At 35.9% G+C, this 27,957-nt stretch overlaps 1 protein-coding gene and 1 long non-coding RNA gene across 2 annotated transcripts; both read right to left on the reverse strand.

Annotated features, from left to right (window-relative positions):
• Window positions 1-241: 241 nt before the first annotated feature.
• On the reverse strand, window positions 242-4,208 carry LOC132144756 (iroquois-class homeodomain protein irx-4-A-like). The gene is made up of 5 exons (XM_059555328.1): window positions 3,712-4,208; window positions 2,531-2,770; window positions 2,274-2,386; window positions 1,842-2,161; window positions 242-1,186 (listed from the first exon to the last, which is right to left on the reverse strand). The coding sequence occupies exons 1-5, from the start codon at window positions 3,826-3,828 to the stop codon at window positions 576-578; spliced, it is 1,401 nt and encodes a 466-aa protein (XP_059411311.1). The 5' UTR covers window positions 3,829-4,208; the 3' UTR covers window positions 242-575.
• Window positions 4,209-20,859: 16,651 nt separating this feature from the next.
• Window positions 20,860-23,775, reverse strand: LOC132144757 (uncharacterized). Its single transcript, XR_009434399.1, has 4 exons — window positions 23,743-23,775; window positions 21,188-21,489; window positions 21,088-21,104; window positions 20,860-20,993 (listed from the first exon to the last, which is right to left on the reverse strand). It is a non-coding gene; the product is annotated as an uncharacterized LOC132144757 (long non-coding RNA).
• Between the last annotated feature and the right edge of the window lie 4,182 nt (window positions 23,776-27,957).

Consider the following 27,957-nt stretch of genomic DNA (forward strand, 5'->3'; position numbering starts at 1 on the left):
TTTGTCACGACTGAATGATTATAACTAGCCTACAGGGCTAAAAGACACTGGGTTCAAGTAACTGATGTATGTAAAATCATGTTGTGTGATTACACTTGGAAAAACATAATTTAAACAATAAATGCAACCAAATAAAACAACCCTAGTAGCCAACATGCATATGGGAGAATTTCAGCACCACGGATAGCGAACATGGTTTTCCCCTCCCACAAAATGACTTTATTTATATGGACGTGAGATCAGCAACTGAGACTTCAGACTGTGGGAAATCTGTGTACCGTGCTATTATACAGTAGTGATAACTTTCTTTAACACAGACAGAACCAGATTCATTTATTTTTTTCTTAAGTGAAACTGTACCAATCTTTCCAAATCTATGTTGTTGTGTTGTTAAGCTCTAAATATAGTTCATCAGACTTTCAGGAGGTCTTATATGACATCAGCTTACAAAATGAAACTAATAATTAAGACATAAGTACAATTTTATTCCAAACCTAGAGTGTGGCTTTTTTGATGGATTAACTATTCAGTTTGGTGCAACCAGAAAGTATATTTAAAAAAAAACAGTGTCACAGTTATGATGTATGTTGAAAAGCAGTAATAGGTCTTGAGTCTTCATGGTACTTATTCTGCAAGGAAATACCTTCTGTCCATAACTCTGTGGAGTTGTTGAAAGTTTGGTTTAAGTTGGTGTGCATGAATAAAGGATCGTGAAACACACCGTCAACCCAGTTTGTAAGCGTGGCCATTGGAGACTCTTGTTTCCTCTTTGTTATGTCTAAGTCTGAGTCACAATTTGAAGAAGAGCACAAAGTTCCTTTAAGCATGCATGATGAGTAATCGGCTTGGTTTAAGGACGTAGCAGTCTGTGCAAGCGACCAGATTTTTGGCTTGGTCTCAGTGGCCTTTTGGTCTTGTTGAAGGTAGAACTTTGCTGTCTGGTTGTCTTCGGAGGTAAGTCTTAATTGGTCTTCATTAAATTCATGGACATCTATCAGGAGCTTGGAAACGGATTCGTGAAAGTCCTCTTTAAAACGGTTATCTGGACATTCGCTGGTCTCTGAACAAACACACATGACAAAGGATGGTTTCGATTCACACTCTGAGCCATCTGATCCCACTAGATCGAAGTCTTCCAGATCGCTGGGAAGTTGATCCGCATCATCCTTTCCATGGCTGTCTGGAGCTTTTAAAACAAATATTTTTATACATAATATAAAAACATGTATAAAACAATATAACGTTAAAAGTTAATTCAAATGATGTTTAACTATAATATTATAATTATAAAGTTTTAATAATTGTGCACTCTATGATAATATTCTGTAATAATAGGAAAGTTCACGATTTCCGACACAAGGAGGAATCACATTCAGAACTTTATTTTCCAGCCGATGAATGATTAAACATGACAGCCAATCAGAATGCAGAGCTGGAGCATTTAAAGCGGCAGACAGTGTGTTTATAATATATAGAACGTTAATGTGCGACCGTGAGAACGCTAATATAGCTATTGTTGTCTTTATAGTTATCATTCTTTCTTCTTCTGTGTCTTCTTCTTTTTATTACTGTTGCCATTGTGTTGATTTGCATGTGAAATGTCTTGTGTTATGCCTATGTTCTTGTACATGCTATTTGTTGATAATAGAGAATTAAAAAAGTTATCGTACTTGGAGTTAACAGGCATGAAATGTTAAACTGTAACTGTAGACCATACAGAAGTGGCATTTGGCATTTGTGGAATCAACAACAGTTTGTCTAAGTTCTGTGTAGCGGTATAGGCTATATGAACAATATCTTCATTTCAAACCAAGAGTAGTATCAATAAGCTTTCAACAAACCATTGAATTCTTGTTGGGTTTTTATTGGTTGCCCCTCCGATTCGTCCATATCTTCTTGTTCGTCATGACCCTCTTTCTCATCTGAGGTCTTGTTGCGTGGTGACCATGTCATCTTGTTTTCCTTCTTGAGTCTCCGGCGCGCGTTGGCGAACCAGGTGGACACCTGTGTAAGGGTCATCTTTGTGATGATGGCCAGCATGATCTTCTCACCCTTGGTGGGATAGGGGTTCTTTTTATGCTCCTGCAGCCATGCTTTCAGTGTGCTGGTGGTCTCTCTGGTAGCATTTTTTCTTCTTGTGCCCACATCTCCAGATCCATACCTAAATAGCATGACAAGTAGTCTGTTTAATTGAAAGTTGTATGCAGAATTACTGTTGTGAAAATAGCCCATTGATGCAAACAAAATAACAATAAAGGGGTGATAATTCTTACCCATATCTGTCATACTGGTATTGTCCAATTGGGTAGTCGTAAGGGTAGTATGTAGAGCTTTGGCTGACTCTTGATTGTCCTGCTGCCACTCCATCTTTGTCACTAACTTTACCCTAATATTAAAAATTCAATAATTACAAAACAGCTGAGTGATGATCTGTATCAATGGTGGGAAAACATTCTGGACAGTGCAGTTAATGTTTGACCCCTAAGAAATAGTATATATTTTTATTGAAACAAACCAATGAAATGCATACCAGTGGATAATATGAGGCTGAATCTGGACCATAAGTGCTGCAAGTATCATAACCGAGAGTCTTTGAGCAGGAGTTGCCGTAGGCAGCAGTAGGGATCAGGTCATGCCGGCTGGAGGCCACAAGCCTACTTTCATATACCGGGCAATAAAGCAGGTTTTGAGGAGAAGCCGCCACTCCAGAGTCCAGTAGTGAACCACTAGACTCATAGCAGGTGCTCAGAGCATTAGAAGACATTAAAATCTGCCAAAGAAATGACAAAGAGGCTTTAGCAGAATAGTTTACACAGCTATTTCTGCATTTAGACTATTATTTGGAATAACATGAGATGGTGTGGAATTCTATATAAGGGTAATGAATGTAGTGTCATTTTTATCTGTTTTGACAAATGTCTTCGACTAGCTAAGTTAACATGTTAGCTTAGCCATAAATTAAATGTTTCTTTTTTTTTCCTTTTTATTATTATTAAAGAAACAAAACCAAATTTATATTGTTTATAAATTAAGATGTCAAATAGATTACTGATGAGTTTGGTAATGATGTGTACTAAAGCTAATTTAAGAACTTCATTAAATCTCTGAATGAATTAGGCTATATTTATTATCTTTATTATCTGCTGTATTGGCAAAAAATATGCTTCCATGTCACCTCTCATTTTCATCATAAAGATATATGTATATATATATATATATATATATATATATATATATATATATATATATATATATATATATATATATATATATATATATATATATGTGTGTGTGTGTGTGTGTGTGTGTGTGTGTGTGTGTGTGTGTGTGTGTGTGTGTGTGTGTGTGTGTACAGTACATTTCCCGGATTTTAACACTTTTTTTTATAAATTCATTCTAAAGGTAAAGTTCACAGATCTAAGTGAAGGAGAAGTCCAAAACAGATCAGTTCTGGCAGGTGTAACCTTTCAACACTAAAAAAGTAAGTAAAAATAAATGAATAAATAAATAAATAAATAAATAAATAAATAAAGCTATTGTAATCTATATTATTAAAGCATATTACATAATTTCTTTAAAATCACCAGGTCATAACACTTCCCCTAAGTGAAGAATCACTCAGCTGCATTTAATTAATTCATCATATTAACATCAGGCATTGTAAAGTGAAGTGTGTAACTGTTCAAAAAATAAAAATAAAAAATAGGTTACCTGTGGTGCTGCAGGATATGAATAACCAAACTGTGTAAATGACATGATGAGTGTGTCAAGTCCAGAGGAGGCTGCGGTCCCGCTGCGGGTCATCAGTTCATCAGTAACATCTACCATCGACTGGAGCTACACGTCCCGTTCTTCTTTCAGCTCGTCTCTTAAACTAATCTTCAATACAAATAGCCAAAATCTGCAGTATGATTCAGCGTGGTGCAGCGCTGTAGTTGAAGTAAAAAGTAAAAATAAAAAATCATAACAAATGTTGGCTCAGTTGCACGTTGTTTTAAACACTGGTGACGCTGACGTCACAGCATCAGATCTAAAGGTCCAGAAAACAAACGCGTATTGTCGCGAATCACGCAAAACTTGTTGTTCAGTGAGCAGAACATTTTCTATAGCCGTTGTGTAACTTCAGAGTCAAACGATGCGCGTGCATCCTCTCGAGGAGCCCGCGGGGTCTCCCTCACATGAACGAGGACGTGTTCAGTTTCCCTGCCCTCCAGCAGCCAATCACACATCTGACTCCAGCACAGACAGCTCGATGGCGCGTGATTGATGACCGCGCAGAAACCATTACCATAATTGCCTTTCTATGTAGTTATCAAACACTTGTACCATTAAATAACATTGAATTGGTTGAAAAAATCTCTTGAATTAGCTACTAAATAAATAAATAAATAAATAATCAGTCTTAGATCGATATCTTTCAAATTCTATTAAATTCTGGCCTACACAAACAGTGACAGACTTGGTAATTACAGTAACATTTGCTGTGGATGTAAAAAAGAAAAATCTAGTGAATATGAGAAAATATTAAAGACTAAACTAGGCAGTGAGACCTGTGGAAATGTTTGGTAATATTATCTTTACTTTTGAATAATAACAAAGAGATTCATGTGTCATCTCAGAATGAAGTTCTCTCAAAACCAGACAATGTGTTTCCACAGAAAACTGAATCTGAAACAACAAAACCTTAAAGTAAAAAAAAAAAAAAACTGTGTTGCTTAAAACAATATTTTATGTGTTCTTTAAAATTCTTTAGAATTGACTTTCATTGAAATATAAGGGTGACAACAAAACTTTATTTTAAATGTCCTTGTTACAGTGATTAGGTACAGTAATAGTGGTTAACAACATATTTAGGATTAGGATTTGTTTCAGGATTATTGCATCTAATTAGGCCCAATTTACTGTTAATACTATAGTAAGTACATGTTTGTGTGTGTGTGTGTGTGTGTGTGTGTGTGTGTGTGTGTGTGTGTGTGTGTGTGTGTGTGTTTGATTGTTTGTTTGTTTTCTTCTTAACACCATTCTAGCATCGATGTCTATAATCATGGCGGGAACCAGGTGATCCATACACAAGTCTGTTATATACAAGTCGGGGTGCATGTCTTTGGGCTGTGGGAGGAAACCAGAGTAAACCCACACTGACACAGGGAGAATATACATGTAACTTGTATAACAAGGACACTGTAAAATGAACAATGTTAACGTGTTTTGTTTGATAACCTTAAAAATATGAATTCTGACATAAACAACAATAACAAAACATTTTAAGGGTGAGTTCTTTACTGGAGTTTGATGGAGGTCTTTTCTTAGGGATGCATTTAATCTCTTTTGGTAAAGATCTTCATTTAATAAGTCTTTTTAAAGACACTGTGAAGATATAGTCGCATGTTGAACCATATATATTTTTGGACATCAATCCTTTATCACATACAGTACCTTAAATGTGTCTCTCAGCCACCTCTGGACTCTCTCTTTATAGTGGTGCAGAGGTTTGGCCTGCTAGAGTTCATTTAATATGTATAATGCATGAGAGCACTTCAGTGCATTTACTTAACACTTTGTTCCTGCTGTCCAGAAGTCTCTTCATTAGAGATTGAAACACTGATAGACATCCCCAGTTTGAAAGTACTGTAACAACCTAATTTATTGTTCGGACTCACAGCACATGCAACACAACTGTGTTGTTTTACAAGATTGTGATTCAACTGTCATTTATTTTATGTTCTGACTTTTCTACTCAGTAATGGAGAAAGAAAGAAAGAAAGAAAGAAAGCATTTCTAATCCAAGAGAAAGCAAGCAACAACTAAACAAAACATTAATAGTGAATTCATAAAAAAATGTAGCGATATACTAGGCTGAATGCTATGCTCATGTTAGATACACAAACACAAACACACACACACACACACACACACACACACACACACACACACACACACACACACACACACACATATATATATATATATAGGTAAATATGTAATATCTTTTAGTTGTAATACTGGTAAGGACTACAACAATATATTGTACAACTATTACTATAACAAAATATTTTATTAAACAATATGCATACATTTTATACAAATATGAAATAAAGAAAATAAAATAAATCTGATGTGTTAGCTGAGATATTTACTTCAAATGCACCTCAAACTTCCAAGGAAATCTTCATGTTTCACAACCAAAAGTGTTAATACACAAGAAGGACATTGAGTTGACAAAACATGTTTGGATCTCTCTCAGTCTCTGTCTGATGCAGATCAGAATGAAAACAACAAACTGTGGGACGTCCCACCACTGCTGGTGTTTAAATGGAGCTCCTGGATGGACAGCTGCTTGATAGAGTTACATCATAATCTACTGATATGTTTGTCTCAGTGATTGAAGCAGTGTAAGAGGAATGTGTGGAAACGGATGTGTTTACATAGATGAAGAGACCATCATTCATTGTTACAGGCAAACACAAATTGCCAGTCCTTTGACTGACAGGTTTTTTGTTGGACTGAAGAAGCGGCACATGAGCAAAAGCTTTATTTCCATTCCAAACTCCAAACACAGACAACAGTGCTTGTTCAATATATGAGCACTCTTTTCATGAAACAAATTAAATGTCATTCATGTGAGTGAACACTCTTTCTTCAGTCTCCAGAGATGGTGACAGTGGGGCTCTGCTGTCTAAAACTGACTTACCTTCAAAACAAGAAAGGTATGAATCTCCATACGATCAACCTTCAACCTCCTGTCACTTCATTTCATCGTTCAGTTCTTAGAACACTTAGCAGTTTCCAAAACCTTCCCTCTTTCCCTTCTCCATCTCTGTCCTCCTTGCTCTTGTGCTTTTTTGGTCCGGATGGTCCAGGTGGGACCTACTGCAAGCTCTCAGGCAGACTATTGGTTCATCCAGGCAGAAAATTGAGGGTTTGGAGGGGGAGGACAGGAAATGGAGTGGGAGTTGACTCTCTTCTCACACACTTTAGCCCTGAAGAGCTGCACCTCGGGGACCACTGTCAAGTGATCTCTGACACTTCATTCCCTCTCTACACAGGAACCCTCTCTGACAGACATGAGCAGGGAAGAACTCGACTTATTGCTGGGGTCTAAGCACAGTTTGGCATAGAAACACTGCTCCAAGAGAAGACCTCATAGAGCTGCAAGCTCTGTAACATCTAAAAGGTCTTTGTGAGGTCAACAGAGGACTTTTACATTTCTAAACCTCTTACAAAACATCTAAATATGGAAAGTGTTGCTTTAGATTAACTGACTAAAGGTTACTAAAATCTATCAGTTCATCCTAAAAGGGTCTCTGTCATATCCAAAACTAGAAAGACTGATTCATTCTAATGATTAATTAAATTAAGGTTACTAAAATCTATCAGTTCATCATAAATGTGTCTCTCTTTGTCAGGGAAAGCCTGGAAAGTTCAGTTCATGTTAGTGAATCAGTTCATCATAAACAGCTCTCTGTATTATATAGTGCTGAAAAGTTTGATTTGTTTTACTGAATATTTTCATTAGAAGAACCTCTATCTTCTCTTATATGTAGAGCTGGAAAGTCAGATTGATTCTAGTCAATCAGTTTGTCAAAAAATGCATCTCTCTATCATTTGTAGCCATGGAAAGTCTGATTAATGCTAATTAATCAGTTTGTAATAAACAGCTATTTCACTCTCATAGTGCTAGAATTTTGTATTAATTCTAATGAACTGGTTTGCCATAAACAACTCTCTCTATCATGTAGCTCTGTAAAGTTTAGTTCATTGTTCTGAATCGGTTCATTCTGAATGGCTCTCTCTCATATAGTATATTGTGCTGGAAAGTTTGATTTATTTCACTAAATTGCTTCATCCAAAATAGTCCTGTCTCTGGCATAACAATAATGCTAACACTTGCAGTCTAGTTCATCACTATGTCTTCAATGTAAATTATATCATTGGATGTTTAAGAAAAAAATCATTGTTGGGCTTTTATTTAAGAGGACTGGACTTGCAGAGTCTGTTTTTTTATCATTCAAGACCAAAACTATTTGTTCTGGGCCTTGGTTTCTGTTTTAACATTGGCTTAACGTGATTTACCCATATAAGACTTGTTCTTAGATCAACATATATCTAATTGCTGCAAAAACCTTCCAATCAACCCATCAGATTTAGGGTTAGGGGCTTAATACTCTTATCAACCAGCAATTTCCCTCTGGTTTTAGAAAGAAGCTGGTATTAGGCTCAGGTTAGGCCTCTGATTATATTGGAGTAATGTTGGTCCAGGATGCTGATTCCAATAACACGTCATACTTATATATTTACATTACAAGAATACATCTATTTACTTCCGTTGCCACAGTGATGTTGATTGTGTTTTGTTTTTACAGTTCTTTTGTGTGTTGCCACAAATAAAAGTATGAAGAATGACCCAGCCTTGTGTTTATCACCATTATCTTTTGATCTGTTGTCTTGATAGCGTGATAAGGAATGGATCTGTTTTTGAGCATCTGCTAACTGTCCATAAGCATTTAGTTTGCTCAAACACTCAAACTAACCAAATATTAAGGCCTAAATGTAAGATTTATATAATATTCAATTGCATATACATTTTCATCCATTTGAATTACACAGTTTTAGATAAAATAATAAACTTAATAATAAGAACCAGGTAAGATTTTTATAGTGGTTATAATAAACTAATTGTTTTTTAAATAACCAGGTTTATATATTTATCATCAACAGGTCATTTAACAAATGTATGTTCATTCTAAGCTATTTGAATGAATGCATTTTGAAATAGGATTATATAAATAAACATTTATGCAAATTATTAATAATAAACTTTTTTTCTTTTGCTGTGTAGGACTGACACATATGCATCATGTTACGTTTATTAGTGGATGTCAAAACCGTGTAATTGAAATGAATGGAAATTTTATATGCAATTCAAATACATAAAACTTCAATTTAGGGCATTTTAATTTAATTTTATGTATTTATTTTTTTTTTTTCAGCTGAATGGAATAGGTCAGGAGTTTCCAATTCTTGGAAAAACCCTAAAAATAGAAAAATAGCAGGCTGCTAGCAGTGAGGGGCCTATAGGGAACTTAAAGATCATACTATTAATAGACAATTATTGTCTAAATGATAATGGAATCATGTTGTTTCCACTACAGGAAGTCTAATATGGGGTAATCCAAGAGCTCAAAATTGCAAAAGCACGGATAAAGCTTTTAGTCTTCTCTACACAGGGTCTGGAGACTGTAATTCCCAAACCTATACAGTCTAGAGACCGTAGAACTTTTTTTGTGGATTTCATTTAGTAAGGGAGTGTTAAGAATGTTGTATATGGTATTACTTTGGTAATCTCTAAAGTACCTTGGAACACTATGAACATCCCATAATCATTCAGTACTATGGTATAGTACTACCCATATATTGCATAGTCTATTTCATATATTACCATGAAGTTTAAGTCTCCAAAATGTCAGCCAGAAAGCATTAAATACATTGATCTGAGGTAAAAATCTACCGGTTGATCTGGCAATGCACTCAAACGCACTTATCAGAGTTATGCGCATGTCTAGATCTATGTATATTTGTCAGTGCCTAAATCTACATCACAGTTGTTTAGTTTCATTATGAGCACAGTGTCAAGGTGATGCTCACTGAATGCTGAAGACCAGCACAGCAGCACCAAGACTGATGGTGAAACAGTATACGAGCAGCGGATGTCTGAGTGAAGTTACAAACACAATCTGGACAGCTGTGTGGAGTTGAGGAACGGCTGTGGGAAGAGTATGTGCGTCTGCTTGGCTTGTTTTCCAGGCCAGTGCCACGGAGAGAGCAAGAGCTCTTTAAAGTATGCATTTCCCCATCCCACTGAGAGCAGCATATTCCTCCCCATCACTTCCACTTCATTACTCCCTCACCAGCCATGTATTATTCACCCACAGTCAATCCATCCTCCACTGGGACCAATGTTAGCTGAAAAACGTTTTAGCCTCTTTTACTATCTAAAGTCTGTCCCGGGTTCTCTCGCTCTCTCTCTATTTCTTGACTTCTCTGTATTTCTTTATATTTCCGCCAGTCCAAAAACCATATAACACTACAGTTTCTTTTTCAGTTCAAAATAGAAATGATAAAAAACTGGTGGAATAGGCCGGTGTTGGTTGGTAGATATAATTAACTTATGATTCAAACTTGGTCTCATTCATTCTTTTAAGATGACATTAATATGCTGATATCGATAAGAATAAACATTTATATACCATTATTTGTTTTCTAAATGTGAAAGCTATTGTAAAAGATTTCAAAAATGGTTAAATTACATGAAATGAATCATAAAAATCTGACAAATATAAATATCAGATCATATACATTTCAGATTTTTTTTTTCAATAAAATGTTTAACTTGTGCCACCTGCTGTATTTATTTGGCACAACATCAAAACAAACCTCATGAATAAACATAATCTGTGAAATTTTGTGCAGCATTAACCATTGACCTTTCTTTGAATTTTAGTCCACTATAGAGCTATTTATTTTAACCAAGAATGAAAATTCTGCCAATACGCAGTGGTCTCTTCTGAATCATGCCTTTACATGAAAACAAATGTTGTTTGCAGTACAGCTGCTGGCACTTTACTGTTAAGCACATCTTAACCAGAAAATTTAACGAGTTTCCTTGAGTTGTGGATGGGAAGAGGTGGAAAGAGTAAAATATCACATGTTGAATTCAAGCGCCACCGTCTGGACAATACTTGAAATACGAGATCAGAATATTAGAGATGATAATCGACACCGTTTGACCTCCCTGTCATTAACGGTTTAATATGATTACAGGTTAAACAGGTTAGACAGTTAATCATATTGCTATCAAATGAGCATCCTTATGAGTAACTAAATATGGCAGAGGTGATACAGAGGAACAATCTTAATCGAACATCTTAATTTTAAGAACGCCTGACAATATTACGCAGTGTTGAATTTCTGTCCTTATAATGTGTGCTTTAGTTTACACATGTAATCTGATCAAAAAAACAAAATCGAAGAGAAAGAGGCAGAGTGTGTGAGGTGCCACGGGTGGTTTGCAGTGATGGAGAGGAAACTTGTAATGACAGCTTGAGTCGGGCAGAGGAAAACAACCTCGGTCTATAGAAGAGAGAGCAGCCACATTGAAGAACTAATGTGTGATTGTAGCATGGCGTATGATCAATAGACCTCTAATAGTCTGCATCTACACCGTAATCAGTGAACCACAGACTCTCACTTTCCCTCTCTCCAGCACACACACACACACACACACACACACACACACACACACACACACACAGGTACTGTCAGTATATGTCACAGTGACATATGGCATTATTATTCTGTAGTGTTCTTTTGTTTGTTTTTTGTCCCGAAGATTGAATGCTGGATTGTTTTCAGAAAGCATTCACTGATGTGCACCTTATGTACCATATTTATTGTTTATTGAACGTGTTTATCTTCACTAGGATATGATTTGCAAAGTTTAAACAAATCAACCATGCATTGTTTAAATCAATGATCTTTAATTGAAATCCTAACAAATTATGGCTGTACATAATTAACAAAAGCAAAACAATAAACACTCTTTTAGATTTTATTGTTTTCGACTTTATTTAAACAAAACTGATTTCCTATTACCTGCACATTTAAACAACAGTTATTACAGCTGTTAGACTGTAACCATAACTATCCATACAGGCCTAGAATAGACTAATATGAATTATATTAGTATAATTATATAAACATACCAGAGGATACTGGGCCTCCATAAATTAAACTATCACTTTAGACTCATACACTAATTTTAATCGCAATCAATCTATCATTGATAGTGATGAACTTCCTGAGCACATTTAAGCACAGTAATACTACAGATGCTGTAGAGGGCACTGACATACATATAAGACTCCCCCAGACACAGACCACCAAAGTCTTGACATCCGTCCCACACACTCTCAATGCTTCAGCCTCCATTTGGTCATCCTTCTCCTCACTGATGGGGTATCTCATGACACTAATGATTCTCAAATGATTTGGATAAATAGCGGACAGCTTGTCAGCACACCATCTGATCCCAGCAATGCTTTTAGACCGTCCAGTTACACATCTGTTAGCCTGTGATAAGAAATGGACTGTAACCTTGTGGCAGCGGTGAGTTCTGCAGTGCTTTTTCTTTTTTTTAACGCAGTACTGAGCCACTGATGGGTGGATAAATTACCTGGTGTTTGTCTATTGACCTCCCTCAGAGACTGACAGCAGTCAATACCGCTCCACTTCTCTCTATTCCCAGGAGGGTCACTATGATTCGAGAGTAGTGTTCCTCTGAGAATGAGCTGATATCTATAGGATTCTTTATCCATTCCAGCCCTAGAGCACATAGAGATTGAGGCGAAAGAGAAACAGGACACCCGCCAACTGTTTATGTGACCAGTGGCTGGGCCAGTCACAAGCTGGCCGGGGTTAATATGGCCCACTTGACTCAATTACATAAAGCACTGACTGGGGAAGGGATGAAAGGATGATCAAATGACACTCTTTCACTCCAGAACCTAGAGAAAGCTGCATTTTAAGGCATCATATGTGCACTCCCAACACAAAATCTGCTCCAAAAGGTAGCATAAGATGATCCTATTTATAGGCAATACCACAATGGAAACTCAGCTCAAAAAAAGAAAGAAGAAGAAACATTTAAACTGCAAAATTTAAATTCAGTTATTTGAAATTCAGCCACAAAATAGATCAATCTAAATAAAAGTGGGCTCTTTACCCAACCTTTATTCATGCTGTTGTCGTTTTAATTAGAATTTGTACACATTTAGCTTAACAACATGCTAACACATTTAAAAAAAACAAAGTAATAGCATTTCCTGTGCCATTTGTATGAGAAATGTTAGTATAAACTATTGTAGTAGAATGTAGTAGTTATTGTAGTAAAATAAATAAATAAAATAAGGGCATTTACCAAATGAAGCACAATTTTTAGATTACCTGACTTATTTATTAAAAACAAATACGTGTAGTTATGGAAATACTTATGGAAATACTATTTAACATAATGTATATTAAATTCAGTTCTCCAAACATCAGTGCTTTTTGATCCAGTTAAGTAGGATTTAAGTATATTTATATGTAATTTCATACTTAAGCATACCACCAACATATTAACAAGAATTTATTGTAAACTAAAACATACTATTGAAACTTGGGTAACACTTTATTTTAAGGTGTCCTTGTTACACACATTACATGTATTTACTATTATAACAATACATTTAGCATAATTACATGGAGTAACCCTAAACCAAACCCTAATCCTAATCATATAGCTAATTAATATTACTCAGTATTTAAATGTATAATTATACTGTAACAAGGACACTTTAAAATAAAGTGTAACTTCTCTATTTAAATATATTTATAATTCCACATTAGTACATATGTTAACTAAATTAATAGTATTGAATAAGAGTTTAAATGAGCTATAATTATAATCAAGTATTTCATATGTACTTTAGTATGTTAGTCAACGCTAAATAAGTCAAAATAAAAAATTAAATAAAACTTTCAAGCACAACAAAAGATTAATAAAACAATTATTTAAAATGTACTTTAAAATAAAAATTTAATTTCATATTATTACTTTTTAAAATTGTACTTCAGTGTTAAATCGTTATTTTAATAAAATATTAAATAAGTAATGAAAGCATACTCTCTTTAATTACGCTTGATTTACCTTTTATTTGATTATTATAACATCTACAAGTATAGTTTTACACACACAAACACACACATATATATATATATACAATTTTAAGACGTACAAGTGCTCATTCAATACAATAACATGATGGATGGAGTTACATGGATGAAACAACCTTGTCTCATTAGAAGTAATAATTTGGACAAGACGCATGGCCAAATGTTTAGTCTTTTTATATAACTTTGATGTCAAATAGAAATCCATCTGTCCATCACATCCACATAAAAGTATCTCACATAAGAAAAATGCTTATGAATAGTAACACCAATTGATTAATAAGGCTGATGAACACCCAGAACACATCTAAGAGTAATCACAGTCTTTGTGGTCAGCGAGCTTTGTGACGGCTCCCTCACAGATGGACATACTGACAGCAGTCAGATAATTCCCACCCTCTCTTTGTAATGAGCAGAATAATGGCTGGTTTAAACACCGAACCCAAACAGATGAGTGCCGTTTATATTAAAGCACAATCCCATTAGTCTCCCTTTAATAAATGACCTATTCCTGTACGGTGTGGGGGTGGCGAGGGTGCACCCATCTTCTGCTGATAGGGGCAGAGCTTAATGAAATGGTCTTTTGTGCGCTTGGCTGAACTCATTTGATTTTTTTCTCCCAGCAGACTTCCTGTATCCTGTGATAAGTCCTCAAACCACTGAAGCCTATAATGACTCCATTACTGAGACCCCCGCCAGACTCTGTGTGTGCGAGAGAGACGGAGAGCGAAAAGTATAATGTGTGTGTGTGTGTGTGTGTGTGTGTGTGTGTGTGTATCCCATTATCAAGTGTAATCATTTTGCAGTCAAGCTGGTAATGAGGTGTATTATTGGCCAACATGATAACAAACACACACAAACACCTCCCACACACCAAAACATACATTTAAATATATATAGTCTTACACACACACACACTTATATAGGTAAAAGCCTAGTAATTATGCTAAGGCGAAGTCTCCATCTTCTACAGTGGAAGACACAGAAGGTCAATTGCTGGTTAATTTTCTTTTTGCCTCCTGAAGCATAAAACATGCATATGCAAACACTTACTCCCAAACACACACACACACACACACACACACACACACACTAATGAATTCATCCAAGTCCTCTTTACTAACCTTGTTTCATGCAATTGCAGTTACCACACAGTGAGGAGTTTCTGCAGCCTCAGGGAAAAATTTATTCTGCATTTCAGAAGCATCAAACTGGAGGTACATTCATCTTAAAGACATTATGTTTAACAGACATTTATTTTTCCACTTTATTCCCACATTAATGATTTAAACATCTACGTGATAAGCACTATACAGTGAAAATGTGCAAGGGGGCTGCAAAGAATAACATTTATTGATACAAGATCTATTAAAAAAAATTCCAATTGAATTAATTAAAAATGTTTCTCAGTACATCTATATTCTCAAACATTACTAGTGGGTAAAAAGATTACAAACTTAATTCAATTCAATATTTTGTAACAATTTAATGATTTACTTTGGCTTCAGTTACAATATAAAAGCCTACTGTTTTGTTTTAATAAATGTAATTTAAAATAAATTTTAATTTAATTAATATTCAATTTTTTTTCTCACACAGTATAACCAGTAATTTATACAAGAATATATCCTCTACTTTACAATGTAGATTCATCATATTTGGAGCAATCATTATTAAATGGTTTAACAAATGCAGTTAGAATTTTAAAATAGTATACAGTTAAATAATATTAATAATAATAACTATGGTATTTTTTCTGAAAATAGTAGCCTTTTTCCTATATTTGTCAATTTTGTTCAGAATATTTTCCTACTTTTTCTTACACAGTTCTTTATAGAAGATAATATCATTTTACTTTTACATTTTAGAATGGGAATCTTCATATTTGAGGTCTTTGTTGTGATAATGTTTGTACATGTGTGTGTATATATGTATATATATGTGTGTGTGTGTGTGTGTGTGTGTGTACAGTTTTGTACATTTTTTTCTGCTGTAGTAGAGTTCTATAAAGTAGTTTATAGTAAAACTGTGGTCAACTTTATTTGGTGGAATCTTTACTGTTCAAACTGAATCCTGTGGTGGGAGTTCAGCCTCAGATTCACAGCAGCATTGCCAGAGAAACCCTAGAAGTATGGCACAAACTCAACCACATGCTGCACAGGGGACGAGGATTAGGATCTCACCAGCCTTGTTAGCGTTGAATGTAGATCTTTTGTTTGTTTTATTTTTACTTTCTTTGCCACCTAGTTGCAGCTTGATTGGTCCGCGTGTCACAGCAAAGATGGATGGGTCACGCAAACAAACCAACAACTGAAGCTATATCAAAGTGCTCTGTGGGACCGAGTCAAGCTCTCTCCGGCCACAGCAGGACTGTCTACACTGATTTATAAGGGGAGGAGTAATAAACGCTGGTTTAAATAGCCCAGCCAGACAACAGACTCCACAGAGCCTCCGTCTCAAGCATGACACTTGGCTAAAAGTAAAAAGACTCATATTGGGGTAATTGTATCATCCTTCTGTGAGGCCAGGGCCATGTTTTGGGGTCATAAATCAACTACAGGCCTCTTTTTGACATGGCTATAAAGGGGATCCTATGAACTCAAATAAGTCAGTGCAGTCATTATCTTCGATGGGGACATTGAGTTGCCTTGGTTTGTACAATGGTGAAATGTAAAAGAATGGCTAAAGTTGGTCTTATTAATTCAGCTGGGACTATAGAGCATCATTTAGCCTTGGAGGCTGGCATTTTATTGTAAAATAAATTATTCTAGTTATTGTGATAACTATTGTGATATATTAACGCCTAATCAATTCAGCAATAAAATGTTACAGGCCTTTAAATAAAAGAATGCATAAATGCATAGTGTATATTACTTATGTATATTAATTCATTACAACAATAAAATGTTATAAAACAAAATAAATAAGTAAACTAAATAAAAACACAGTTTATTTTTAGAGTTTATTATTGGTTATTAATTTCTGTAAAAAATGTAGGCCTAATAAATATATAAATAAAGTGCATATTAATGCTTAATCATTAATTGCAGCAATAACATGTTATTTTAAATAGATAAAATATAAACTGTATATTTATGCTTAATCACTAAATTCAGCAACAAAATGTTAAATAAATAAGCAAACAAATAATTAATCATTATTTCAGCAATAGCATGTTATTATAGCCCTACGAATAAATACATAATAATGTACAATACATTAAAATAAAAGTGTAAGAAATACATAAAATGGATAATTAAATGACAAATTATTATTATTTTATTTTTTTTAGCAGAGTTGTTACTCTAACAAAGCAAATATAATATATTTTGTTCTCCATGACAAAAAAAGGGAAATATTTTCTTTCTTGTGGACAACACCAGGGTTTTTTTTTTTTTCACAAGTTTTGCAAAAAACTTGCATACTCATTTCAAAGTATTTTTTTGCCATTTATACTAAAATCCCTTTCACCTTTCTCAAATAAGCTATGCAGTCGTCAAGTCGAATCACAGCTAAGACAACAAGCTCTCAGCCGGAGTCAATTCAGCCCGATCACTGGCAGCTCCTCAGCAGAGCCTAGGAGAGCAGAAATAAAGAGCCTCGGCAGGGTCACCGATTCAAAGGGGGCTTCTCCTTAAGACTCATGGGTAAAAATCTCCTAAGCCTATTTAGTTTTCAAACACCGCTGTCTCCCCCTCAGTCTCACAGCGGGGCTGTGGTATCCAAACATGTCTTCATTTACTCACTGTGTGTTAGTGTGTTCGCGGAATTCCCAGTTGAAAAGGACGTCCCAAATACACTATTATTATCGCTTCGTCAACTCACATTCAGTGTTTTCCTGACCTCTCACCCCCGGCTATGGCAACAGTGAGAAAAATGTCCGTCTTGATTGACAGGACTGAGAAAAGCCGGCTCCTCCCCTCTCCTCCAATAGGCATTTCAAACACTTTTTAGGCAACAATGGAGGCTTGGGAGTAATGGATCAATGAGGGGATGATGACTGTCAAAAGAGCACATACTCCTCACACAAACCTGATTATCTCAGCGTGACGGAGGCCGGGGGGAGGTGGGCCCCCCGTTGGGCACCTCCAATTGGGCTATCGTGGAACATGAGGACCAGGCTGTCAGGCCTTGCCCTCTCCCATCCAGCAGGGGCCTTTACCAAACCCATTCATACGAGCAGGGGTGACTCTCTGTCCGCCGTGGCTCAGTTAAGTTGGGGGATGGAGGCCGTGACCATTGTTCGGCACAAGTGCTGAAAAGCTCTGGATGCCATGACTGGCGAAACGTCCTCAAATGCAGCAAAAAACACCCGCAGCCAAAAGGCCGAAATCTCCTCTTTTTGTGCATGTGAAGGAAGGGATCTGGGATAGAAAAGAGCAACAGGAGAGCCCAATCTCAGATAAAGCCCCCGCTAATCTGCTTTCATTTGGGCTTTGGGAGCAGCAGTAGATGTTTGTCCTCGGTGCACCTCTGTTTCCAGGGCAGACATACAGTATTAGAGGCCTGCAGATTAGTCATGGGGATGAATGCATGTAGATTGGATGTTTAGGCAGCTTTTCACATACTTTCAAAGGGGGAGATCTGTTATCACTAAATCCTAATCTCAAGACACGGGCTGGAACACAATAATCAGAAGATAATATGTGTGTGTGTGTGGGGGGGGGGGGGTGATCTTCATGCTGGTGAATGGGAAAGACCTCTGGAACTCAGTGCTCATTAAAATGAAGAGGTTTGCACAATGGGCTTCCATTGACTTCCCCCTCTCAATTGGGCTTGATAGCAATATTGCACATTTAAAGGTACGGATCGCTCAAAAATGAATAATCTGTCATTTAGTCACCCTCATTAGTGATGGGAAGTCTGATTCTTTTCTACGAACTGGATCTTTCAGACAGTTTGTTTCAAGGAACTGGTTTATGATCGCATCAGCAGCCCATCGCTTCTCCGTGGACAATTCAATCTCTTTTCAAATTCTCTTTGAACTTTTGTAACCATTTACCGACTCTTGGATTTATTTATAATCAATATATTCAAGAACTGTTGCTTATAAAAAATTGCGTTTTATTTGTTAAACTTTTATGTATAGCTTTTTAGCAAATACTGTACATCAGAAACATGGACATTTTCAAAAGAAACTGTTCTCGGTTTAGTGAACTATTGGTGTAAGGCTGGAATACAACACATGATTTTTAAAATCCGAACAGATTTTAAAACACTAGGTATCATACACTTACTGACTTTGTAAACAGTTACTTAGAAAACACTAGCCATCATAGACTATGACTGAGGATCATACACTACCAGACTTTAAAGTTGTTCCAATTACAACCAACACAAGCAGAAATGTGTGACTTGTTGCTAGGAGACATGTGACATATGAAAAAAATTCTAAAATCGGCTGAAAATATCAAACATGTTTGACATGCTCTGACTGGATGGAATCATAGTCTGAAGTTGACTTGCTGTGACTTTCTCCAGAATGTAAATCAGTGGAAAATCGGGGCAAAACTCATCTTCGGAACACAAATTAAGATATTTTTTGATGAAATCCAAGAGCTTTCTGACCCTCCATAGACAAGAAGGGAACTACCATGTTCAAGGCCCAGAAAGGTAGTAAAGACATCGTTAAAATAGTCCATGTGACAACAGTGGTTCAATCTTATTTTTAAGAAGCTACAAGAATACTGTTTGTGCAAAGGAAATAAAAACTTTATTCACCAATTTCTTCACTGTGTCAGCTCCAGCGTCAGCAGCATCACACGTATGCGTCGTAGTACTCTTGTGAATGCGTGTCAAAGACTGACACAAAGAAAATAAATTGTTGAATAAAGTCAATATTTTTGTTTTCTTTGCACACAAAAATCATTCGCATAGCTTCATAAAATTATGGTTGAATCACTCATGTCACATGGACTTACTACTTTTCTGGGCCTTGAATGTGTCAGTTGCATTGCTGTCCATGGAGGGTTTGGAACGACATGAGGGTGAGTAATTAATGACAGAATTTTCATTTTTGGGTGAACTATCCCTTTAAGTAAATTATGCATCATAGGATCATATAGTGTGGTATATTGGCTGATTTAGAGTCAGAGTGACTGTCAGGCACATCTGAAAGTGTGTTTGGATTCAGTAACTTGTTTGTCCAGTTTACTGAAATCAGCCAGTCCGAAAGAAGAGTGTCCCACAGAAGAGAGTTATATACAAAATATCAAATCTGCTCTTTTCCATACAGTGGAAGTGAATGATGACAAACTGCAGGGAAAAGCTGTCATAGGACTTCTGAAGACCCCAAATTAGCATATGAAAAACTATTATGATACTTTTTTGGTGGTTTTCAGTTTAAAGATAATATTTATATTTTTGTTGTTGCTGTCGTTAATAGTATGGCTTTACTCAAAAATGAAAATTCTGTCACAAGTTACTTTTTCTTCCACAGAACACAAAAGTAGTTGATTGATTGATTGATTTAGCAGTTATTATTATTGTTATTATTATTCATTCAGTGGAAGTCAAAGGTCACAAAAACTTTTGGTTTCCAACATCAAATCATCTTTGTTGTCCCGTTTGTAGCGACACAAGGTGTTTAAACAATGACAGAATTTTATTTTAAAATTATTTTTTTTCCCCACTTCAGGTACCACAAGAAGTAAAACTTTTGTATTTGATTTTCTTGAAAAGTGTGAATTTGGGATGGGATTATAGGTTTTCCGACAAATGACAGTGAACGTCTCACTGTCACTGCACTACATGTTAATATGATATCAAACCAAATGGCATTGGCAACGTCTTCAAGTACTGATACCACAGTGATTTTTGGTGAATGTATGAGGTCAGTTCACACAGATGTCCTAACAGAATAACTACAGGTGTAATTCATCACAATAACTATGAATATTTTCCTCTGACAAAAAACAGAACAAAAAAATCCCAAAAAAAATTTTCATATGAATGCAAACCTATCAGTTATGTTGTGTTTTATAATGACATTTTAAAACCAGATCATTAATACCTTTGTCACAGATGTATCTAAACCTGTCTGCTTTGGCTGAACTACACAGCGTTTTCATGTTTTCGTGTTCTCCATGTGTCTGTGTAGAGCTCACCTCTGGTGCTGGCAGCCCGAGGCTACGCTGCACACACCGATTATTTCACCATAATTAAGAGTCCAGGATCTTCAGGGACGCCTCGGTCTTGCTGCGCTAGCAACCTCAGCCTTCATTCTGTAACATTACATCAGTACCATCACTATCGTGATTTGATTCGATCATCTTCAAAAAGGATTAAACAGCCTGGAGGTGTAGTAAAAGACACTACCTTATAGATTCAGTCATCTTAGAGAGACAGAGAGAAAGAGAGAGAGAGAAAAACAGGAATTGGCTGGTTCAATCTGCTGAGATCTTCGGGCTGTACTGACCTGCTGTCTGATTGACAGAAGGGCTGATTCCATATGGACGAACTGTGAGATGAGGATTGACTGATTTTGTCTAGCAGGGGAAAAGACTGTGTGTGACAAGCTTTGACTGGCAGCTGGCTGTTCTGAGTGGATACAGTACAAGTTTCCTTCGCAGGGGGTTGAGCAGACACAGGATTGGCCGAATCATCAATTATAGGAATGATTGACAGGTGACGGCCTCCGAAGTGTGTGCACTCAGCTCCAGATGTAGTTACTCCAGATGAGAAATTAGGTGTGGAGTAATCAATCAGTGTCGCTGGCAGCTTTACATGTAAAACACAATCCGGGCATTAAATTGTTATATTATATTATTAATGTACAGTAGGCCTATATTATGCATATTTTAAATTAATTGTCTTCTCTTAAGCCAACCATTGATAGACATATATCAGTATAAATCAGTATTTTAAATTAAATATATTTCGCTGTTAAATCTTAGATGTAGCTGACAAAAATATTTTCTAAGAAAGTTTTGCTTATGTCCATATTAAGTATATCCTATTCAATCTATTAACTAACTAAATAAATATATCTTATATATTTTAGTTATAAATATATTAAAATATATCTCATGTCAAATATGTGTTGTCTAAATGTTAAAAAATTCTAGTTTTTTTTTTTAAGTTTTAAAAACTTTTGTTTATGTGATCATTAAGGGAACGTTTTCTTTCACTTCGCAAAAATGATGGACACATTACTTTTGAATGTACTCTAAACTTTTTGAAAGCAGTCTGACTAAAACTTTTCAAAAATGAAATGTTCTTTTTTTTATTTGTTCTTTCATTTTGAAGGCATTACAAAAGACCAGATCATTCTAAATGAACATTCCATTAATGTTATCTGAATGTTTGTTCTTCCAGTTGTTTGAGAGAACATTGCTAGAATAATAGAATGTTAGCCAAAGTTATGAGAACATATTACTCTAATAAGCTATGGAAATCTTTCATTGTGTTTGAGTGAATCCAGTCATTTTCAGCTAATTCATTTCTGAACTGTCTTTATTACAATCATTAAGCACCAGACCTCCACCATGTGGAGATTCTCTGTTAACATCTCACTCAGATCACACTCTCTACATTCATAACAGCGTCTAAAGCCTTCAATTACATTACAGCTTTGGAATTTCAGTTCATATCCATAATGACAATGTTTGCATGCTATTACACAAGCAAGCTGTCAAACAGCACAGCCAATTGGCTATAATATAACTGTCAATTCCACCATACAATTTAATGTATGTCTATCTATTTTCTCTAACATTCAAAATGTAGTAAATTTAGTAAAATTTAGGGGGTAATTTGTAATTATTCGGGTAAAAGTCTCTAAACCTCATACAGAATTAGAAACTATGCATTTCCAAAATTGAAAGATAGAGGGCAGCCTTGCGACAAGAACAGTCAGGTGGTAAGCGATCTGTCAAACTGTCCATCGTCAAACATAAAACATGCCCAGTATTATTAAATACAATGTACATGCGTTCATTTTTAAATAATTCTTACGTGTAGGCTACTATTTCTATGTTCATGAAAAATATCCCTTCCTCAAACAAACAAGTAAACAATTAGAAACCACGACAATGCATGCAAATAGCAACTGCATATATTTTTTGAAACATTGGTTACTAATTTATCTTTACCCATATCTGAAGTGATTAGGTCTAACATTTTTATTTTCGGCAAAAAAAGAAAAAGAAAAGAAAAAAATCTCAAATATAAAAATCTCTCATTCAAACACACACATGTAATGGAAACCCTGCAGTGGCTGCCATTTAAGCAGTGTAAATAATTGAGGAATAGCATTTGCCGTCATCCCCACATGAGATGTGTCTATAAAGGAGCATCAGATCTTCTCTTTGAGAGGAGGAGTCTGATGTCGCAGCACACTGAGCTCTCCTCAGCAGCTAATCGATGGACGAGTCAATGACTGCACCTTTTCAAGCTGTTTACAATATGGACTTTCTTTAAATAGCCTACATCCTGACAAATACATTTTTCCATGCAAACTCTGCGGATGTGGATTGATGACGAATAGGTTTTGAATAGTAATTCTATATATGACAGCTTAGTTATTCAATAAAATAAAACGTATTAATTAAAAGCAATTATTTTAAATGAGTATTAATGATTGTTACATTACAAATTATGCTAAATGTCAACCAAACAAAGTTTGGGAAGAGTTAAAACTTTCCGACTTGTTTTCTTCGCAAGTTAATTAAAGCTTCATGTCAGTAGAGTGAATTTCAATATATACAGTATCACACCTTGCAGCTATTCCTGGCAATACGTCATGTTAGCTTAACCTGGCCAAGACACCCTGCAGCTAAGCTTGCAGTTGAAACAAAACAGAATTAGGTTACAAATGTCTAACAGAGACGTGTGGGCAAACCGATACAGCAGACGCCGCCGGATTAGGGCCTGTTTTCATTTAATCAGGATAGCAATAAAGCTCTGAATGTTCTGGTTTTGTAACGAACAAAACGAGCCTTGTACAGATGTTTGTCCAGGAAAGCTGCTCACCTATGCCCGCGTGAAATAACTTCCCTTCCCATGATCCTCTCTGCCGAGTCTCACTTAGGATTATGCAATTATGGCACAATCAATAAACGCTGCTCACTGCTCCTCATTACCACAACAAAGTGCTGCTAATAATCTGGAAGCTGTTTTTATGTTTTTAAGTAAATGCATATTTTAAAAAATGACATTGATTTCTTGTTTTTTAAATATATAAATAATTTTCATGACACGTTTTTTCCTCATGAAGAGCAAAACAACTGTGTTAATACGTCAGAGTTGTGGGACTTTGGGAGGCTCAGAGTAAACAGGTTTTGTAATTGAATGTGTGAAGTCTTCAGAAGGGTTTTCCTTGCCTGTAATAGGATGACAGAAAAGAGTGAAAACCTGTTTTGGTTTGTGTGAAAGCCTATCCTGATATTCATATATATATTACACACACACACACACACACACACACACACACACACACACACACACACTGTAATATAGGCCTACATAAATAAATAAATAAACATTCGCTTATTCTGTTGCTGATGGAAGACAATTTTGTATACACTCACACTTAAAACCAAAGATAAAGTTAAAATGATTCCCATGTGTCATGCAATATTTGGGGAGAGCAAAACACTGAGAGTTAAGTGATTGTCTCTTTAAAACAAAAGCACATTTTTGTAAACAGGTGATAATTTTCTTGCTTCAGTGAGAACTGTCATGGGGTTTAATTATGCTATAGAAAAGGTATTTAATTATTTTTCATTCTGTTAATTACACTTCGTGTTCTAATCTAAAGTGTCATATTAAAAGAAGCAAAGAATCAACATGAGATGAGTGAAACTGGGTAATAAACAGTGTTTATGTGGTTAGTTTTGTATTTAACTCCTTGATAATATTTAACTTTGAGTTTATGACAGTATCAATTTTATTTATTTAGTTAGTTAGTTCTTAAAGGTAGTTCACCTCCAAAAAAAAAAAAAAAACATTCTGTCATTATTTTCCCCCGTTTGCTTTTCTGAACATGAATGACTTTCTGTGGAACAAAAAAGAATATATTTAGAAGATTTTGGCAGTTAAACAATTTTGGTGACCATTGACTTCCACTGAATGAAAAAAAAAATTTATTTTTCTAAATATTTTATTTTTGGTTCCACAGAAAAAAGAAAGTCCAGGCTTGGAAAGACATGAGAGTGAGTGAAAGACAGAATTCTGAACTTTTTTTTTTTGTATGACTGTTGTTTTAAAACATTTATATTTAAGCCTACTACAAGAATCCTGAATTGTTTTGTAAACTTTAGAATTTCCAAAAGTAAATAGGTAAAATTTTTACCTCACATCGACTTTTTCTGTCAAACAATTAATTTTACTGAAAAAACAAACATTAAAAATAAATAAAAGCATATTATCATGTATTCTAAGAAACTACGAAGCCTTTATATTCATCAGCTGTTAGGTTGATTCCTGCAGACAGGAAAGCAGAAGATGTATGTGCTAAATGTCATCACCTATGGCTGTTGCTCCCTCTGGACCGTCTTGTCAAGCAGTCAGGACTCCTTCCTGATGTCTTTACAGAGCCGACGGGAACGGCACACACTTTATTGACCAGTCATCAATCTTTCATCTGTCTCTTATCTATAATTAATGTCTTTACACAGCGGTCGGTTGTGGGGTCCATACAGGTGTGTGTGCGTGTGTGTGCTAAAGTATAACAAACAGCCAGGTTATGTGTCCAAATGTGTCAATATCAATGTTCACGCAGTGACTCTAGCAGACCCACGCAGGTTCCTGACTTCTGCAGGAGGAATAAATCCAGACGCTTTCCCAGAATACATTACACAGGAAATAAGAGGAGACCTCTGCGCTCTCTCGGACTTCAGATGTCTTTCTGCCTCTAATGGAGGAGCTTTCCTCTGATATGATTGAAGACAGAAGAGCTCTCCTGACGCTCCTCTCCCCCACCCCCCGGGCCAGCATCTCAAAGGGAAGGAATAGATTATCCCCCTCTCTGAACCCCAAGTCAGACAGCCAGTGCAGGACATTATCATGGCAAAATATGGCATCACTTAATTTCCATGGCAACCTCATGTCAGTAGATCTCTGTGCTGCATGGCAGAATTTCAACATCCTTTGGCATTAAATATACAGCCAATTTCATTACCCCAAATGACTGTGCACAACGCTCCTCGAAGTTTTTCCGAATTCATCCCTGTTTACAGAGGTCGCATTTGTTATAGTTAGTAATGACTGTGGAGTGGTGCTGAGGTTACTTTGGGCACAGTGGGGTCAGGCCAGAGTGACTGACACAGGGATGTGTATTATTTTCACATGAGTGGGTTTGCAGTGGAGGGAAGGGTTGAGGAATAATGCATTAGAGCACTCTAATCTGGTTAGGCTAATCTCAGTCCCCACTGCTGAGCTCTGAGAGAGAAAGAGGGATGCTGGGGAGATGCTCAGGAAAGGGAATGTCAGATGGAGACCCTCAGGTTGAATGATACATGAATCTCAATGAAAGGCATGCCTAAGCCGTTCTGAAAGTCTGACTGTTAATGTGTGTGACAGTGTGTTTATAGATGAAAAAAAACATTAAACACCTGATATAACTCTCTGCATATAACTCTCGTTAATTAAACATTGTTTTTAGCTTTAAAAAATTTTATAAAATGTAATCAAATAAATAAAAAGTAAGGGATGAATGCCAGGAAATATATTTAGCCTATGTATTTAGAATTGTATTGAGTCTATTTTGCATTATTTGTTATGAATAATATGTAATCAAGTAATTAATAAAAAAGTAACTGTAATTTAGTAAGTGTATAATTAAATCTAATTACAAATCTGATTACGTAATTCAGATTATATATATATACTGTTTTTAATTAAATTTTTTAATTAAATATCATCTGGTCATATTTTGCTGAGATTAACACATAAGGGAGGCCTGTGTTTAATATTCTGTATTTTAACTTAATTTAAACTGTCACATGTGGGAGTCTGCACTGAAACTAGTCTTTCCCTGCCTGCTAGAAAGAATAAGACCGATCATTGCCTTTCCACAGACAAAAACAGCAAAATACAGTTCATATCTGCATCCATATTTACTATACAGATATGGAAATGAATATCAGGGAAGACAGATTGAAAGGAGTTTGACTTGGAAATGAGAGTGAGATTTTTCATTACCGTCACAGAGAAGCTCATGTGGGTCGGACTCCATCATTTGAATATGATTGGTTATATGCTGAGGGGGAAAAGCACATTAGGTATGGGGCTTTCCTCTTATTTTTATTTCTTTTTTTTAACTGAGGCCTGATCCTTGAGTTTTAACAAAGAGGAAAGCTATACACACATATAAAAATAATCATATTTATGGCAGTGTTGTGTCTGTGAAGTCGGTGCCTAAATACTCAAAATACAACACTTGCAAATACCTACTATAAGCCAAGCTATTTCCTTCCTGTGTTTCCAAACTTCAAAAAACTTCAACATTTCCCTGGATAGATGAAAAATGTTGGGTTTCATGTTGAATGGTTTGAGCCACTGGTTCCAATATACACGAACATCTCATGTGTTGATTCGTCTGGCTACGGTTAGTTTGTCACAGCCGTTTAATTTGATACAAGAGCCAATTTAAATTGGCCCAGAGACATGAAGGTCAAATGGTAACCAGCAGGGTCGTTGCCATGGAAATTATGAACAGCTGCTTATCCATAATGCAAAATGAAACCCACCATAATTGCTGGGAATGAGAAATCGTATCCGATTATCAAAGTCTAATTGATTTTTGCCAGCCACTACTGTACGTTACGCACCGTTAAACCAGTCCACAACTTAATAAGAAGGGTCAGATACAAAATTAAACTGAAAACTGATCAATTCTGTCACATAAAAATAAATGTACAAACTAATAAACCTTGTGTGCAACTCTCAAAGCTGAGACAGAGACGAATGCTAGGTTGGCGGGACTAGTAACAGGACATGGGTGTCATGCACAGTGTTGATATGCCACACCACACTCTTTAGCATCTGTGTCTGCTAATGAGCTGATTTCTGTACTGTTTTATCTAATCTCCCAGGATAGGCCATTAGCATCTCCAAAGAGAGAGAGAGGCAGCGTTAGTTAGGCTATATTAAAAGCAATAGCTGCCATTGATGGCCACAGCCAATAGCAGGGTAGCACTAACATTCTCCCAGCTAAAAGCATGCGCTAATAGGTCCCTCATGGCA

Source organism: Carassius carassius, chromosome 8 (assembly GCF_963082965.1).
Source record: "Carassius carassius chromosome 8, fCarCar2.1, whole genome shotgun sequence".
In the NCBI taxonomy this organism is placed as follows: domain Eukaryota; kingdom Metazoa; phylum Chordata; class Actinopteri; order Cypriniformes; family Cyprinidae; genus Carassius; species Carassius carassius.

Excerpts from the sequence above, each read along its gene's own strand:
- LOC132144756 (XM_059555328.1), bottom strand. The coding sequence starts at position 3,828 with ATGGTAGATGTTACTGATGAACTGATGACCCGCAGCGGGACCGCAGCC. Across the intron at positions 2,162-2,273 it reads TACCAGTATGACAGATATGG|GTATGGATCTGGAGATGTGG; the intron begins GTAAGAATTATC and ends CATGCTATTTAG. Across the intron at positions 1,187-1,841 it reads AACCCAACAAGAATTCAATG|CTCCAGACAGCCATGGAAAG; the intron begins GTTTGTTGAAAG and ends TTGTTTTAAAAG.